Genomic DNA, 16,829 nt, shown 5'->3' on the forward strand with positions numbered 1-16,829 from the left:
GCTGTGTAGTCTTGTGTTCCTTCTTCAGTGGTTTTGGGGCGGCGGCGGTGATGGCCGCATGGCTAATGCCGGCCTCAGGATCGTGTTGGTGGTACAGAATGGCTAACGATCTTGGCGTGGCCGGGCAGGTAACCGTCATCCCCCCGTTAAGAGCCACCGTCTTGGAATTGGCCAAAGAGGCTCACTTTCATCTTGGCTCTTGGGACAGCATCCCTTGGAAGGATGAGTCCAAGGGTGTCTCGAACAGAGCTGCGGCCTTTTAGTCGGTGGGTCAGTTACCGGTATTTAGTTGACATGAAAACAATGCCCCAAATACAGGGGGCAGTGAATAGCAAGCACCACCTTGGAAGCATCCCCTCCTGTCTGTGAGACACCCACATCTCACTTGAATATGCTTTCCCCCCTATAGAGACGCCTTACTCATTCGTATGAGCTGGGCTACACACACACACAGAATTAAGTCCTGTTGAATTTAGTGGGCCTTGCACCCTGGTGAGTTGAGGATTGCCGCCTTTAGCTGAATTTATTTATTTTTTAAATTTTGTAAATCAAGGTCCGGCCTCTCATTTTTAGTGTCTCTTTTCCGGTTGCTGTTTGCCTTAGAAACGTCCTCAAGCAGAGAGCTGAAGTGGGACAGACTCGCCTAGCCTTGAGTGCTTCTATCCCGCCCGCTAAAGTCAACATGCACTCCATGTGTAGGGATGCTACATTGGGACTCCGCATCGCCTAGGCCTGTTGGACTACCACTCCCATCATCCTGGGCATTTGCAACTGGGGGGTCATGGGAGTTGTAGTGTCATAGCCAGAGGGCCAAAGTGCAGCTCTGGGGTGTAGCCTCTTGGGGGGGGGTGTTCTCGACAGCTAGTCACCACTACAAGAAGCCTGTGTCTCTTGGACCTTTATGCCTGAGTCCGGTTTGGGTAGGGCTCCAGCCGTACTGATTTCACGGCGTCCGTGTCCTGAAACGCCCGCTGGCAGGCGAGTCGGTTAAACCGACTCGTGGAGGAAGCTGGGTTGTGCAAGCCGTTGGAGCAGGAGGCTGAACTGTGCCAACCCTGCCTTTGTGCAAGAGCGACTTGAGCGAACGGATCACAGCTGCCTCTTCATCTGTGGGGTGGGCGTGGGGTGGCGGTTCTTGGCCTCCCAGGAGGGAGAGATTGGTTTCCAGCCCCTGCCCTTTCCCCATTGCACCCTGGGGTCACAAGAAACAGTGTGGTATGGGGGGGGGAGGCTGTATGTCCACGTGGTGTTGCCACACTGAGGGCTAGAAACGTGCCTTTTTAAATGAAAGCTGCCTGTACCTCGGTGCATCAGTGGGTCCCTGGAGGGAGTGTGGTGAGGTGGGCGAGGGATACTGGCTATAGAGCACTGAGGCTTTGGCTTCACATCCCCACTCCTGTGGGAAGCCCCTGCCTCACTCAGCATCTCTCAGTCCAACCTATGTTTGCTGGTTGGTTGGGGTTTTTTTTGGGGGGGGAGAGGATCTTACAGCCTCAAGCCCCTTGAAGGAAGGGTGATATAGCTATAAGAAAAGAGGGTGGAGAGGGGACAGGGGTCCACATGCAGTTGGGCAGGAGGGTGGAGACCCCCTCAGGAGAAAGGATTGTGGGTCTGAGGCACACAGCAACCCGCACTGGAGGAGGAGTGCGGCAGGGATAAGCCCCGCTGTGTGAAAACACAATTCTGTTCCAGGGCCCGGACAGAGAGTCTGAATGGCATACGCTCCGTCCAGAAACGGAGGATAGACAGAATTCTTTTCTCTCCCCCTTCTGTCTATTTGTGCCTACGATGTGAAATTCTAGTTGTGGAGGGAGGGGGGTATTGTGCAGGACACGTAAGCCCAACCTGTTGCCAATCTGTGACCCTGTCTTGTAGCAAGCATGAATTGCCCCCTTGCTAAGCAGGGTCCACCCCGGTTTGCATTTGGGTGGGAGACTCCCTTGTGTGAGCACTGTAAGATATTCCCCTGAAAGGATGGAGCCGCTCTGGGAAGAGCACCTGAGATCCCAAATCCCCTCCCTGGCAGCATCTCCGAGACAGGGCGGAGAGAGACCCCTGCCCGCAACCTTGGAGAAGCCACTGCCAGTCTGGGTGGACAAGACTGAGCTCGACGGACCAAGGGTCTGACTCGGTATCAGGCAGCTTCCTATGTCCCTAAGGAAATGTCCTAGCTTGGGTGTTCTCATGAACCAACATCGGGATAGGAGAACATCTGGCCAGGCTTCAAGATCTTGAGGGGGGGGGTGGGCTAGGGGAACAAAGCCTGGAAGAGGGGAAGGTGGCCATATGCTAGCTGTGATCTGGGCAGGGTGCCGTGGGACCTGATTTCCCTCCCCCCGCCGGGAGAAAATGCAGGATGAGCTGTGTCTGTGGGCTGTACTGCCCTATCCCGACTGCAGCTAGCACTCCATCTCACCTGTGCTGGCCTCCCTTGGTTTCTGCCACTGCACAGCTGGTTCTCCGGAGTGCCTGTGGGTCTGGAAGCCTGTCTCGACGCTGCTCCTACCCAGCACTTGGGCCCCTGTCTGGATCGCCACCCCCTTCTTGGACCCTGCCCGGTGCTGGCCCCACCTTCTCAAGTCTCCCCTTGACCTCTTGAGTTGGGGCAGGCTGTCAATCCACTTGGATTTCACCTCCCTACAGGCTTAGGTTTTCTCTATCTGGACGCCGCCCCCAGCACTGGTGTCGGAGCACGGTTTGGTGGGGTGCTGGGGGTGGGGACTGCAGTGTGTGCACAGTCCTGGCTACAGGAAGAACTTGGCCACCGAGTGGCTACGTTCCCTGTGCCAGTGGGTGCTTCGTTCGGCCGGCCGCGGGGCAGATCACGGCGGTCATGGCCCTCTTCCGATTGCCCTCAAAAGCGTGGCTGTTGGGAACCGAATCAGCAGGGGTGTGTGTGTCTGTCTGCACCCTCCTGTTGTGTGACTCGAAACAGTCGCTGACCTCTCAGTCGGCGGGGCACAGAAACCCACGTTGGCAGGGAGCCGCCCCACCTGAGCATGAGTGAGAGACAGCATAGCGTAGTGGTTAGAGTGTTGGACTAGGACCAGGGAGACCCGATTTGGCATCCCCATTCAGCCATGGAACTCACTGGGTGACGCTGGGCCAGTCATGCCTCTCTCAGCCTAACCTACCCCGCAGGGTTGTTGTGAGGATAAAAATAACCACGTACACCGCTCTGAGCCCCTCGGAGGAAGAGCGGGATATAAATGTGTGGGTTTTTTTTAAGCTATTGCAGTGGGGAGTGGTTGGTTGCCTGCCTGCCTGCCTCCTTCCCTTCAAGTAAAGGGTGTGCCCATATGTGGCAACAACCTCATCCTAAGCCTCTCACTTCCTGAAGTTTGCTGCCACTGGCCTAGTTAACACAGAGGTCTGTTTGGTTATATCAAACTGAAGTGGATTGGCTGAAGTTACCTAATTAGGTTAGCGAGAGCCAGTGTGGTGTCGTGGTTCGAGAGTGTGGGACTAGAACCGGGGAGACCCGAGTTCAAATCCTCGTTCGACCGTGAAACTCACTGGGTGACTCTGGGCCAGTCGCATATCTCTCAGCCTGACCTGCCTCGCAGGGTGGTTGTGAGGATAAACATAACCGTGTGCACCACTTTGGGCTCCTTGGAGGAAGGGCAGGATATACAATAAAATAAAGTGCCCCCCCCCCATGTCTGTGCAGGGAGCTGTCTAAAAAGAAATGGCAGTAAGCTTTTTTCGTTGGGTTGCCACCCAACTCTTTAAACGGCTGCCACAGAAGAAGCTGCGTTGCTCCGGGATCCAGCCCCGACTGTCTGCACGCAAAGCAACCATAGTGGGAGAGAAGTCCCAAAATAAATCTGGGTGTGGGTGTGGTGTGTGTACACACCAACATAAAGCGCCAACGTGGTGTAGTGGTCACTAGGATCGGGGAGACCCGAGTTCAAATCCCCATTCAGCCATGAGACTTGCTGGGTGACTCTGGGCCAGTCGCTTCTCTCTCAGCCTAGCCTACTTCACAGGGTTGTTGTGAGGAGAAACTTAAATATGTAGTACACCGCTCTGGGCTCCTTGGAGGAAGAGCGGGATAGAAATGTAGTCATAATAACAACAACAACATAGGAGAGTCTCTTTTTGATGGGTGGGCTCTTGTCCCATCTGCTACATTGCTCAACATTGGGGTACCAGAGCATGGTCTAAGGCCATTGTGGATGGGGGTGAGGGTAGTCGAATGACTTTTGGGGACCAATACAACATATGTTTATATTCCGCTTTTCAGCCAAAGTCCCCAAAGCGATTTCTATAGATTGCATACATTAAGTGGCTCCCTCCCCCCTCCTTTTAGATGGCTCACCATCTAAAAAAGCAACACAAGATAGACACCAGCCACAGCCACTGGAGGGATGCTGTGTTGGGGATGGAGACGGCCAGTTGCTTTCCCCCGTCAAATGAAGAGAATCGCTGCTCTTTAAAAAGTGCCTCTTGACTCTTGTTAGCAGGGGGGACCCCAGTTTGAGAACCCCAGTCTAAAGGCACAAAATACAGCCACCTTGTCGAGGCGAAGGAGGTCTTGGTGTGGCCAGTGCCTAGGGGGGGAGACCCCTGCGTGCCTCTTTTGGAGATGGGGCCGAAGCTCAGGGGAAGAGCTCCTGCTTGGCATGCAGAAGTGCACCTAGGCCATTTTGGAGCTGGCCTCCCCTGCAAGTTGAGCATCCGCCCCCTGCACACCCCGTGACGCAGGCAGTATTTTTAACGCGTGGGTTCTTGAGAGCACAAACGGCGACGGAACTCGCAAGGATGCAAGACTATAAAAGTAGGTATATTTATGCCAACATGCATGAGCAGGAACATTTCAACTAGTTCCCATCCCACATATTGCTTTCCCCACTTCCCCACCTCTCTGAAGCACCCGGCACACAGGTTATAATCACACTCGGTGCCGTCTGGGCCAGTGGAGACCACACCACCCAAGACAGTTTGGGGGGCCCTGGGGGCGTGGAGGTCCTGGACTTCAGCCGGGAAGTCCAGGGATAAGAGCACCCCTGTGCAAAAGGTCCCAGGTTCAATCCCTGGCAGCATCTCCAGGTAGGGCTGGGAAAGACTCCTGCCTGAATCTTTGGAGAAGCCGCTGCCTGTCAGTGTTGGCAATCCTGAGCGAGACGGGCCAAGGGCCTGACTCCGTATAAAGCCGCTTCTTGTGTTGCACGTTTCCAGCCCTGTCAACCTGGATAGTGTTAAGCATGCTAAAGGTTGCAACCTTGTTCTAATTTGCAACGGTACTGGCCGGAAGTGCGTGATTTCCTGACTGGGTGTGAAGGATGGGCATTATGTGATTTAATACACAGAGTGCCAGCCCTATACCATCAAACTGATCTTGTAGCAAGCATGGATTGTCCCCTTTGCTAAGAAGGGTCTGGCCTGGTTTGTGTGTGGCTAGGATGGAGACTGCATGTGAGCGTGCTGTAAGAGACTCCCTTTAGGGGGTGGGGCTGCTCTGGGAAGATCACCCGAGGTTCCCAGTTCCCTCCCTGGCAGCATCTCCAAGACACAGCCAAGAAAGACTCCTGCCTGCAAGCGTGAAGCTGCTGCCAGTCTGTGCAAACAATATTGAGCTGGATGGACCAATAGTCCGTAGAAGGCAGGCAGTTTCCTACGTTCCTAACTTAAACCCCAACTAATCTTTCCCGAGTCAGTCAAGGCTCTAACCAAACTATGCCAACTAATCTGGAGAACGACACAGTGGCCAACAGATTGGAAGAGGTCTGTCTACATCCCATACCAAAGAAAGGAGATGTGACCGATTTTACAAACCATTGCACAATAGCCTTAATTTCTCATGCTAGTAAAATAATGCTCAGGATCTTCCGACGCAGATTAGAGCCCTATGTGGACAGGGAAATGCCGGATGTTCAGGCTGGTTTCAGAGACATCATTGATGATTCACGCTGGATAATTGAGAAAGCCAAAGAATACCAAAAAGAAGTCAATATGTGCTTCATTGACTTCAGAAAAGCCTTGGATTGCATCAACCATGTCAAGTTGTGGAAATATCCGTAGGAAAATGGGCATCCCAGGACATCTAATTGCTCTCATGAGAAACCTATACACAAGGCAGGAAGCCACAGCCCAGATGAAAAATGGTGAAACAGATTGGTTCCAGATTGGCAAAGGAGTAAGACAAGGCTGTATACTTTCTCCATATTTATTCAGTTTATATGCTGAACATATACTGAGAGAAGCTGGATTGGAAGATGAGCATGGTTTTAAAGTTGGAGGAAGAAACATCAATAACCTGTGCTATGCTGATGACACCACTCTGATAGCTGAGAATGCGGATGATCTGCAAGCTCTAGTAATGATGAAAGTCAAGGAGCACAGTGGAAAAAATTGGACTCCGACTAAATGTCAAGAAGACTAAACTGGTGTCAACACGTATAGCAACCAGTCTCAGAATTGATAATGAAGATACTGAAGTGGTAGATAGCTTCTGCCTTGTAGGATTGACCACCAACAGTCAAGAATCCAGCAGTCAAATACGCCACAGACTAGCACTTGGTAGGGTTGCAATGAAGGCCTTGGAAAGGATATTTAGATGCTGTGACATGTCTATTCCTACAAAGATTAGAATCATTCAGTGGTTTTTCCCGTGACGCTCTATGGATGAGCAAGCTGGACTTTGAAGAAGCAAGGTAGAAAAAGTCTTGACATTCTTGAACTCTGGTGTTGGAGAAGACCTTTGAGGATACCATGGACAGCCAGGAAAACAAACATATGGATCCTAGAGGAGAGCTGGTCTTGTGGTAGCAAGCATGACTTGTCCCCATAGCTAAGCAGGGTCTGCCCTGGTTGCATCTGAATGGGAGACTAGAAGTGTGTGCACTGCAAGATCTTCCCCTCAGGGGATGAAGCCGCTCTGGGAAGAGCAGAAGGTTCCAAGTTCCCTCCCTGGCAGCATCTCCAAGATAGGGCTGAGAGATATTCCTGCCTGCAACCTGGGAGAAGCCGCTGCCAGTCTGTGAAGACAATACTGAGCTAGCTAAACCAAGGGTCTGACTCAGTATACGGCATGTTCCTATGTTCCTAGAACAAATCAATCCAGAATTTTCACTCAAGACACAAATGACGAGGCTCAAATTATCATACTTCGGACACATTATGCAAAGACCCAGCTCCCTTGAGAAGTCCATAATGCTGTGGAAAGTGGAAGGAAAGAGAAGAAGAGGACGACCAGCAGCAAGTTGAATGGACTTGATCACGACAGCAATGAATGCACCACTGAGAGTGAGATCTTTAAAGGCTAAGTTGAAAACAGATGATCCTGGAGAGAATCTGTGTAGTTGCTAAGAGTCGAGACCAATTTGATGGCACTTAAACAGTCAGTCAGTGCTTTACATATGTATGGCTGGGGATTCTTTGGAGTGATGGTTCTGAATACTGCGAGCTTGGGTGTGTGGCTGTCTCTAGAAGGCGAATCGTTATTTTAATTTTAGCTTGGAGAGTTGTCCCCAAAGGTGGCCAGCAGAGTTCGCTGTCCCTCCAGCAAAGGTTTCCCCAGCTCGTCTCAATGGCCTTCTGTTGGGAGCTCAGTTCTTCGCAGCAGGTAGGAAAGGGAGACAAACCAGAGAGAGAACTTGCTTTGCTCAGCACTGCCTTCACCACTGGTGGCTCAGAACAGCTGGCGAGGGACCCGGGGCCGCGGCAGGCCAGGCTATTTCTGCTGCCGCTGATGGTATGGATGAGCTATGCCATTGTCTCCTTCCTCCCAAAGTACAGGCCTCTATTTTAAGCTCTCGGCCGTGAAGAATTAAGGTCAGTGTGAGGCAAAAGGGAGCAGGCTTTCAGCAGAGCATCTCTGGGGCTGCGGCGTGTTTTGCACGCAGAAGGTCCCGGGTTCGGTCCCTGGCTGGCAGCATCGCCAGGTACAGCTGGGAAAGGCTCCTGCCTGGAACCTTGGAGAAGTTGCTACCAGTCAGTGTAGGACAATACTGAGCTAGACAGACCCAAGGGTCTGTCCTGGTATACAGCAACTTCCCATGCTCCTAGGAAAGCTTCTGTGTGCTAACTTGGCTTATTTTTATAGGTATGCTACCTCCCTTATAACTTCTCAGGGGCTCTAACAAACTATTTATTGCTCTCCTATGGCTTCAGCATGTTCATGCAGAAGCAAGCTGTATTGATTCTCGGTGTGATCTACTCCCACCAAGGACGTGTTTAGGCTTAATCCAAAATCTTAATCTGGCAACACCTCGGGACCAACCGAAACAGCAGCAAGCTTCTGAGTTACTCAGGACTCTTCATCAGGCTGAATCTTAAGCCTGTTTCACTTGTTACAATGAAAGATTTGCATTTTAAAAAAAAAATTTTTTTTTAAACCTCTCCATGCTGGGAATGCCAGACAATGCAGGCAGTACTAAGAATGGGATAGCCTCTCCTTGCTGCTGCATTTGCTGGGCTGTGAGATGATAAAGGTTGCCTGGGCAACCTCAGTGGAGACTTTCCCCTTTTGCAGAGCAAGAGAGAGACCCCCCTCCTCAGCTCTTCGGTTGTGACATAGTCTTAAAGCCAGGATCACACAGTGATTGCTTCCTCTGGCTTCTACCTTCTTCAGTGTTCAGGGGGCGGGTAGCATTTGCTGGTGGGTGGATGTCAATGTTGCTCTTTTGTATAGTCGGAGAGCTGGATTATTACAGAGAACATGTAACTTAGCAGTAAAAGAGATGGGGCGGGGAGAAATGTCACATGTTTCTGGTGAAAGGAACAAACAAAACAGATAAAGCCACATTGCGGGGTTTTGAATAGACGCTTTCCCCCATTGCTAGGTTCAACTGTCTTTCCCCACCTAGGGAAAAGTGTCTTGCCCTATATCCTGTTCCTTCTAGGGAAATTAATAAAGACACACTACTTTAACCTCAGTAGATGCCGTCTTGAAATATTGAATACAAGGGTGAGGCTTTGTAATCGGAAGTTATCACTTGTCGGAAGGAAAGGCCTGTCCATTGTCTTTGCTTCATTCCTTACTGTAGTTACACACAAGAAGCCAAACTTGAGTAAAGAGTAAATGAACGTACCTTTCTCAGCCATGCTGATTAAAATTGGCTTTCACCGATTCATCAGCTAAATATGAACTTCCGCTCACCAGAGAGTAAGTGCCCTTAAACCGTCACTTCTCACCATTAAACACAGAGTCACGTAGTTGTTATTGATTATGTTTTTATACTGCCACACACAAATGTCCCATGGTGGTTTCCAAATTTAAACAACAAAACAATTTAAAACAGCCGTCACAGCAACAGAACCAGCTTCTAACTGGTTGGAGTCCTGCTTAAATAATTGGGAGGGGAAAGCTCAGGCTAGGACTTTAGTGAATCTCCAAGGGGGAAGGGTAAAGTAAAGTGTGCCATCGACTCCTGGCGCCCACAGAGACCTGTGGTTGTCTTTGACAGAATACAGGAGGGGTTGACCATGGCCTCCTCCCGCCCAGTATGAGATGATGCCTTTCAGCATCTTCCTGTATCGCTGCTGCCCAATAGAGGTGTTTCCTATAGTTTGGGAAACATACTAGTGGGGATTCAAACCATTGGCTTTTACAAAACTGTTTATTCTACCCTTCAAAGGGCTCAGGGTAGCAGGCGTCTTTCTTCTCTGCACTTTATCCTCACAACAACCTTCTACGTAGGTTGTCGGTGGAAGTCGTGCAGGGCTGCAGCCTTTGAGAATAACTCGATGCTCCACTCCTATCTTGAGGTGAGCATGGCGTTGAGAGTTTTTCTTTTTAAGGGCACCGTCCCTCACTGAAGGCTCACCTTGTCACGGAAAGATTGCGATTTTTCTGTTCAATGGCAGGGTTGGTGGCATAGAGGGGTTTGCAGGGAGGACAAGCATGCTTTGGATTACTTAAATATTCATGATAGTGTATAATGACCTACTGATTCATGGGAGTCATAATCTTAATTAGAATAAAATGTATTATTGACGTTCTTCAGATGGAGGAGGAAGGGGCAGGGGGGAAGAATCTAACCATCAGCACCCCGCTCAGCAACTCCAGAAAGAAAGAGTCAGCAGCTGGCTCGGATAGCTCCCTTTGCCAATTCATCATCTCTGCTGACAGACAGGAACATTTTGTCAGGGTCCGTCAGCATGTGAGGAAAGAGGAGAGCAACGTTCCTGACGCCAGAGCTGTCTGTCAAGAGTTAGAGGGGAGGAAGAAGAAGAAGAAGTGGGGAGAAAGGCTGGTGTTCTGCCCATGGTACAGGACTTAGTGGGAGGCAGGAATGTCCTGACTTGGTTGAGGGGCCTTGGAAAGGGGAGAGAGATCAATTCTTCTCCCTTTCCCATCACACTAGAACCAGGGGTCATCCCATGAAATGGATAGCCGGGAAATCTAGGACCAACAAATGGAGGTACTTTTTCACACAGCGCATGATCCACTTGTGGAACTCTCTGCCACAGGATGTGGTGACAGCCAAGAACCTGGATGGCTTGAAGAAGGATTTGGATAACTTCATGGAGGAGAGGTCTATCAACAGCTACTAGTCTGAGGGCTACAGGCCACCTCCAGCCTCAAAGGCAGGATGCCTCTGAGTACCTGTCGCAGGGGAGTAGCAGCAGGAGGGAGGGCATGCCCTCAGCACCTGCCTGTGGGCTCCCAGCGGCCTCTGGTGGGCCACTGTGTGAAACAGGGCGCTGGACTAGATGGGCTTCCTTGGGCTGGATCCAGCAGGGCTGTTCTTATGTTCACCGAATGGTGCAGTGGGGAAATGACGTGAGGTTGCCAGTTCAAATCCCCACTGGTATTTTGCCCAGACTATGGGAAACGCCTATATCAGGCAGCAGCAATATAGGAAGATGCTGAAAGGCATCACCTCACATTGCGTGGGAGGAGGCAATGGTCAACCCCTCCTGTATTCTACCAAAGACAACCACGGCTCTGTGGTCACCAGCAGTTGACACTGACTTGACTGCACCCTCTACCTTTACCTGCCGACAAGGGGCCCACCATCTAAAAAGAAACATAAGGCAGATACCAGCAGCTGCCACTGGAGGGAGGCTGTGCTGGGGATGGATAGGGCCAGTTGCTCTCCCCCTGCTAAATATGAGAAAATTGCCACTTTAAAAGGTGTTTCTTTGTTCAGTTAGCAGGGGTAAATTATATATTCTCTCTCTCTCATATATTTATCTTGTGTCCATATCCCCTCACTACGGTATGGACACATTGCCAAGGAGTGGAGGAATGGTTTGATATAGACAGCAGGAGTACACAGATTTAGCTCACTAGCCAGCCGTTATTTATGGTCGGTCACCATCAACCCAAATCCTTTCTGCCACATTTGGTCTTCTGGTGTGTGCACTGGGAGCCGGAGAGGGTAAGAAACAGGGGCAGCCCTCCTTTCCTGTGCAGAAAGGATCCCTGCTGCTTCTTACCTTCCCAAAATTGGTGGCACATAGGGAGCTGCCATATACTGAGTCAGACCCTTGGTCCATTCAGCTCAGGATTGTCTACCCAGACTGGCAGCGGCTTCTCTAAGGTTGCAGGCAGGAATCTCTCTCAGCCCTGTCTTGGAGATGCTGCCAGGCAGGGAACTGGGAACCTAAATGCTCTTCCCAGGAAGGGAGTCAGCAGGGGGAGATCTCTGTGTGCTGCTGCTGCTGGGGGGTGTCTTGCTCCCCAGAGGACTGGGGGGCAGTGGGGGAGGGGCACTGGCCAGTGGCAACCTGGCAAATGGATCTGTGGGTGTGTGAGACACAGTAGCCACCCCACCTTCTCGCACCAGCTTCCTTTCTGATATCTCTCTCACTTATGAGTGTGTGGAATGAGGAAGGACCTCGTGTGTGTGTGTATGAGCAGGGGCATAGCTAGGGGAGAGGGGACCCGTGTTCCCCCCTCTTCCCACTGGCCCCTCAGAGTGAGGGAGATAATCGGAAGGGGTGGAGCTGGGGGGGCCCTCAGGAGCAGAGGAGTGCTTACCCCTGGACTTCGGGGCCAAAGCCCAGGGCCTCCACAGCCCCTGGGGGCCCTCTAAATTCTTTCTAGGCTGTCCTGGGTGGTGTGGTCATGTTAAAAAATGTCTTAAAAATACTGTGTGGGAGTGGCTGGTCTCCAAAGGTCTTGAGGTCCGGGCTCCAAAATTACCTAGGTGTGCCTCTGCTCAGGAGCTGGGGGGGGGGGCTGGGTTATTTGAACCCCTCCCCACTCAATTATAGCTGCACCCCCACGTGAGAGTGGAGAGGCTGTGGGTCACATAGTGTGTGTGCCGCCGTGCACACGTCTATGTCTATGGATAGAAGTGAGGAAGGTGTGAAGGCAGCAGGGACCGCTGAGGATGAAAAGTGTGTGTGTGTGTGTGTGTGTGTGTGTGTGTGTGTGACGCACAAGCACTCCTCGGGTAGGAACCCTTTGGGAACAGGGGTGCCATCTTCCTTTTGAGCCTACTTTCCAGTAGGCTTGTGAGATCAGCCGGCATTCTGTGTGTGTGTGTGTCCGTATGTCCCCCACCCTCATCAACTTTGCAACGCCTGGACCAATATGAACCAAATCAGGTACAGCTGAGGTGTCCCTATGTGTCCTTACAAGGGCGTAGTCTGTGATGATGTCAACCACCCCGATCCAAGATGGCGGGCGCATAAACTTCTGAGGTGATTTGAACCAACATTTGCTATGGCTATCTGGACACATAGAGATGTCCCAATGGTGTCGTTTATGACGATGGCATCCACCTCGATCCAAGATGGCGGACGCATAAACCTTTGAGGTGATTTGAACCAAAAATTGCTACAGCTGTATGTACACATAGAGATGTCCCAATGGGGTCATTTCTGATGATGTCATCCACCTTGATCCGAGATGGTGGATGGGTGAACTTTTGAGGTGCCAGTGCACTAACTTGAGGACTGTCTAACCCATCAGAGCCAAGTTTAAACACAGTTGTAGTGAGTGACACACAAAGACACCTCAATGGTATAGTTTGTAATAACGTCGCCCACCCTGATCCAAGATGGTGGAGGATGCAGGGACACATTTGAGGTGCAAGAGAACCTCGAAGTGAACCAAACGTAGTCCAGTTGCGGAGACAGTGAAAGGAAAGCAGGCTGATTAGCTGGGGCTAGAACAACTTGTTCTCTATAACCTGCTCTCCGACAACCTGTTGTCGAAAAATACGGCAAAGATTGTGGAGGCTCGAGAGATCACGTGCCCAAGCCTAGTCAAGGTGGCGACTAGGAAGGGGGGCGAGAAAGGAAACTGAGGGAAAAATTGGCGGCGGGGGGGGGGTTGTGCGCGTGCATGTGTGTCTGTGGAGAGAGGGTGTGTGTGGGCGCCTCAAAGGGGGGGGGGAGGAAGAACAGGTGGGGGAGGTCAGGAGGGCAAGCGTGTGGGGGGGGGGGCGGGAAGAGGAGACTGTGACTGGGAGGGCGCGAGGGGGCACAGATGCCCCGCGCGCAGAGCTCGGGGTGGGTGGGTCGAGATCCGAAAGTGGGTTTTTTTTTTTGGGGGGGGGGGTGATAAGGAGAAGAAGGGGTGTGTTTGTGTACAGGGTAGGGGTGCGCGCGCGCGCAGAGAGAGACCGGCAGCTGCGCGGCGAGAGGCGCGCGGGGCACCTGTATGTGCGCGCGCAGGCAGAGGCAGGTGCCGGTGCGAGGAGGAGCGGAGGCAAAGGGGGTGCGCCGCCAGCCAGCCCCCGCGCGAGCGGCGAGGAGGAGGAGGAGGAGGAGGAGGAGGAAGGCGGGCGGGATGTGGCGCCGCGCGGCAGCCCGTCTCTCTCTCTGCGCGTGATGCCCCCCTGCGTGTGCCGCCGCCGCCGCGCCCCCGAAGAAGAGCAGCCGTAGGGAGAGAGCGGGAGGGCGAGAGGCGCGCGCGCGCCCCGCTGGCGCAGAGAGCGGCCGGCGCTCCCCTCAGCGCGCTGTCTGCGCCCAGCCCCGCTGCCCCGCGTCCGCCACGCCGCCGTCTTCTCTGCCTCTCGGAGGAGGACGCCCCGTCGAGGAGCGAGCGAGCCGGGGCCGCCCCTTTCTGCTGCTGCTGCTTCTCCCCGCCCCTGGCCGGCGGCGGCGCCGGCTGCCGCCTGCTGCTCCCCCGCTGCGCTCCTCGCCCGGGCGGCGCCTCCTCCTCGACAGGCGGCGGCGGCGGCGGCGGCGGCGCTAGCGGAGCAGCAGCAGGAGCAGGAGGAGGCGGGGGTCGTGGCGGGGCTGCCGGCCGCCCTGCCTGGAGCCGCCCCCTCAGCCCGGACCCTCGCCTGGACGGCGCGCCCTGCCTGCCCCATGGCGAAGTAGCCGGCGGCAGCAGCAGCAGCAGCAGCAGCCGCCCTAGCCCTGCTCGGTGGGCGAGGAGGAGGAGGAGGAGGAGAGGGGGCTTCTGCCGCCGCCGCCGAGGGGCGCCCCGCGGAGCCAGAGAGGCAGGCGGGCACCCCGAGTCCTTCCTCGCCGCCGCCGCCGCCATGGCCTTCACCTTCGCCGCCTTCTGCTACATGCTGACTCTGGTCCTCTGCGCTTCGCTCATCTTCTTCGTCATCTGGCATGTGAGTGAGGCGGGAGACCCCCGGGCCGGGCCGGGGCGGGAGGGGGGCCGAGGGGGCTGCAGCCCGCCATGGGAGCAGGTGGGGCCCCCGGGGGGGGGCTGTGCGTGAAAGGTGAGGTTTGGGGGAGCTTCTCAGGGGGGAGCAGAGAGGCACCTGGAGGGCAGGGGATGGAGGCACGTGGGGGGTCAGGCTGGGAGAGAGTCAAAGTGGGGCAGGCCCGGGGTGTGTGGAGCATGGGGGCACTGGGGGGGGAGGCAGGGAGTGGGTCTGGGGGAGCTTGCAAGTAGTTGAGCAGCTGAGGAAGTGGGGGGGGGAGAGAGATCAGCCTGGGGAGGGCTTGGTGGGGAGCCGTCATGGAAGAACTGGGGATGTGGGTGTGTGGGGGGGAGAGATCGGGGGGCGCTCTGTAATGGGGGGGCTGGTTCCGGGATACCTGGGGAGCCATTGGGGGTGCGTGTGAGCTGGCCAGTAGCCCCTAAGTTCAGGCAACTGGGGAGTGATCAAGGAAGAAATCTAGGGAAATGGTATGTGTGTGTGTAGGGGGGGTGTAATTTAGGCTGGGGAGGCTCCAAGCAGATGGAGAGCCACTGAGGGGCTTGGCGCCATTAGCTTGCTAAGAGGGCAGCAGGGGGTTTGCCCCAAGGGGGAAAAAAAGGCAACGTGGGATTGTTGGAGGGCGCAGAAAATGGGCCAGGCGGGATTGGGGGGCCATGGGCTTTCGGAGGCAAGGTCTGGAAGATGCTGAGGCGGAGGTGCAGAGCAGGGGAGCTGCTGTGGGGTGCAGCAGGATGGGTGGGTGCAGGGCTGGGCTCACGAAGCAATGGGAGAGAGGCTTCCCATGAATGAGTTGAGGTGGGGCGGGGGGCGGGAAAGGCCACGTCCCAGGCAGTTTGGCTGGACAGACTCCCCTCAAAAAAGTAAGTCCTGTGTGTGGGACACTGCTGCAAACGGGGTGCAAATAATGTGGATCTGGGGCAGGGGTGGCTTTGTGCCCGAGGGAGGGATTCTTCCAGTGGGGGGGGGGCACACACAGAGGTTTATAAGTGGAGCTCAGGGAACAGAGGCTGGGCCGAGGTTAGCCATGTGGAAGGTGCCCATCCAGGTTGGGAAGAGGAGGCTGGTGCCAGGCGCAGAACCCTGTGGATCTGGACTCTGCAATTTGGTTGCTGCAGGACTGGCGATCTTGAGGATCTTGAGCGTTATGGGTCTGACCGGCTTCCTCCGTGTGGCATCTGGTCTCATCTAAGAGAGACTGGGAAGCCTAATTTCTGGGCCAAGTGGCAGGATCCCCCCTCCCTCCCTCCCCCCCCCCGCCCAAGGGGCTATTAGAATCTCGCTTTCAGGATTAGTGGGTTGGGGTTGTTGGGGCCAGACGATGCCATTTGCAACTGGAAAATAGGCTTCCCTCTTCCTGCAGTACCTGGCGCCTTGTATAGCTCGCCAGGTTGAGAGGGCACCATTAGCTGTGTAATACAACTTCCCCTTCCTTTACTGCACATCTGTGGTCATTAATTTTGGGACCACTTTTGGGGAAAAAATAATAATGGGTGTTTTTTTTCCCAAAAAAATGGCCCCTGGGTCCTATGAGGCTGTTGCTCACTGCTCATCTCCTATCTCCTGAAAAAGATTTTGAGGCATGCAGAATCAGAGAGGGCTCAGTGCTGAAAGCTTCCTGCGTATCCAGCACCTATCCTGGATATGCCCCTTTCTGTGGGGCAGTCGGCACCTCTGTCTCCCCCCTCGGCTACCTTTTCTGTTCCTTCCTTTTGGTGACGCTTCCAGGAATCCCAGAGAAAAAAGGAGAAAAAATTATTCTCCATCCCTTCCCAATCCCTTTGCCTTTATTCCCTCCTCCATCCGTAACTAAGGAACCTGGCTCTGGTTGCCATGGGAACTACATATGTTTACAAAATGATGTTCCCTACTAATAAGCCGGATGCTACCCATCTTTTAACCCCTTAACTCCTGCAGACTTAGAGTTTTCCTTTTCTCCCTCCCTCCCTCTCTCCTTCCTCATCCACGCTTTGGGCAAAAACCGACACAGGTATCCACAGGTGTGGGGTTGAGTGATGCCGCTGATTGCAAATAAACCCATAGCTTGGAACGGTGCTGTCTGCAGAAAGGAAATGGATCCAGATATGTTGAGCTTTCGGAGGCGTGGCTAGACCTTCTGGTGCTGTTCATTTGCAGTGGACCCCCCCCCTTCTCTCTCCCGTCCTCAGCTCCATGATCAATATTTGGTTACCCCCTTAATAAGGTTCAAGCACTTGGCCACATTTTCTAATGGGCGAAGGTTCCTCCGGCGAAGGTTCCCTCTAACAATTCTGTGTGTCCCTGTAGGTAAAATTGCGATTT

The 16,829-nt window shown here is 53.7% G+C and overlaps 1 protein-coding gene across 4 annotated transcripts in view; it reads left to right on the plus strand.

Annotated features, from left to right (window-relative positions):
• Positions 1-9,675: 9,675 nt before the first annotated feature.
• The window catches only part of LOC128336998 (protein cornichon homolog 2), a 73,854-nt gene continuing 66,700 nt past the window's right edge, over positions 9,676-16,829 (plus strand). The window contains exon 1 of one of the 4 annotated variants that reach the window (XM_053277410.1): positions 9,676-9,711. In XM_053277410.1, coding sequence (XP_053133385.1) covers positions 9,691-9,711 — 21 coding nt within the window. In that variant the 5' untranslated portion in view covers positions 9,676-9,690. Of the gene's footprint in view, positions 9,712-13,491; positions 14,475-15,345; positions 15,392-16,829 lie in introns of those variants that run through there. The other 3 variants (XM_053277407.1, XM_053277414.1, XM_053277411.1) reach the window with 3 other exon arrangements.

Source organism: Hemicordylus capensis, chromosome 14 (genome assembly GCF_027244095.1).
Source record: "Hemicordylus capensis ecotype Gifberg chromosome 14, rHemCap1.1.pri, whole genome shotgun sequence".
NCBI lineage: Eukaryota > Metazoa > Chordata > Lepidosauria > Squamata > Cordylidae > Hemicordylus > Hemicordylus capensis.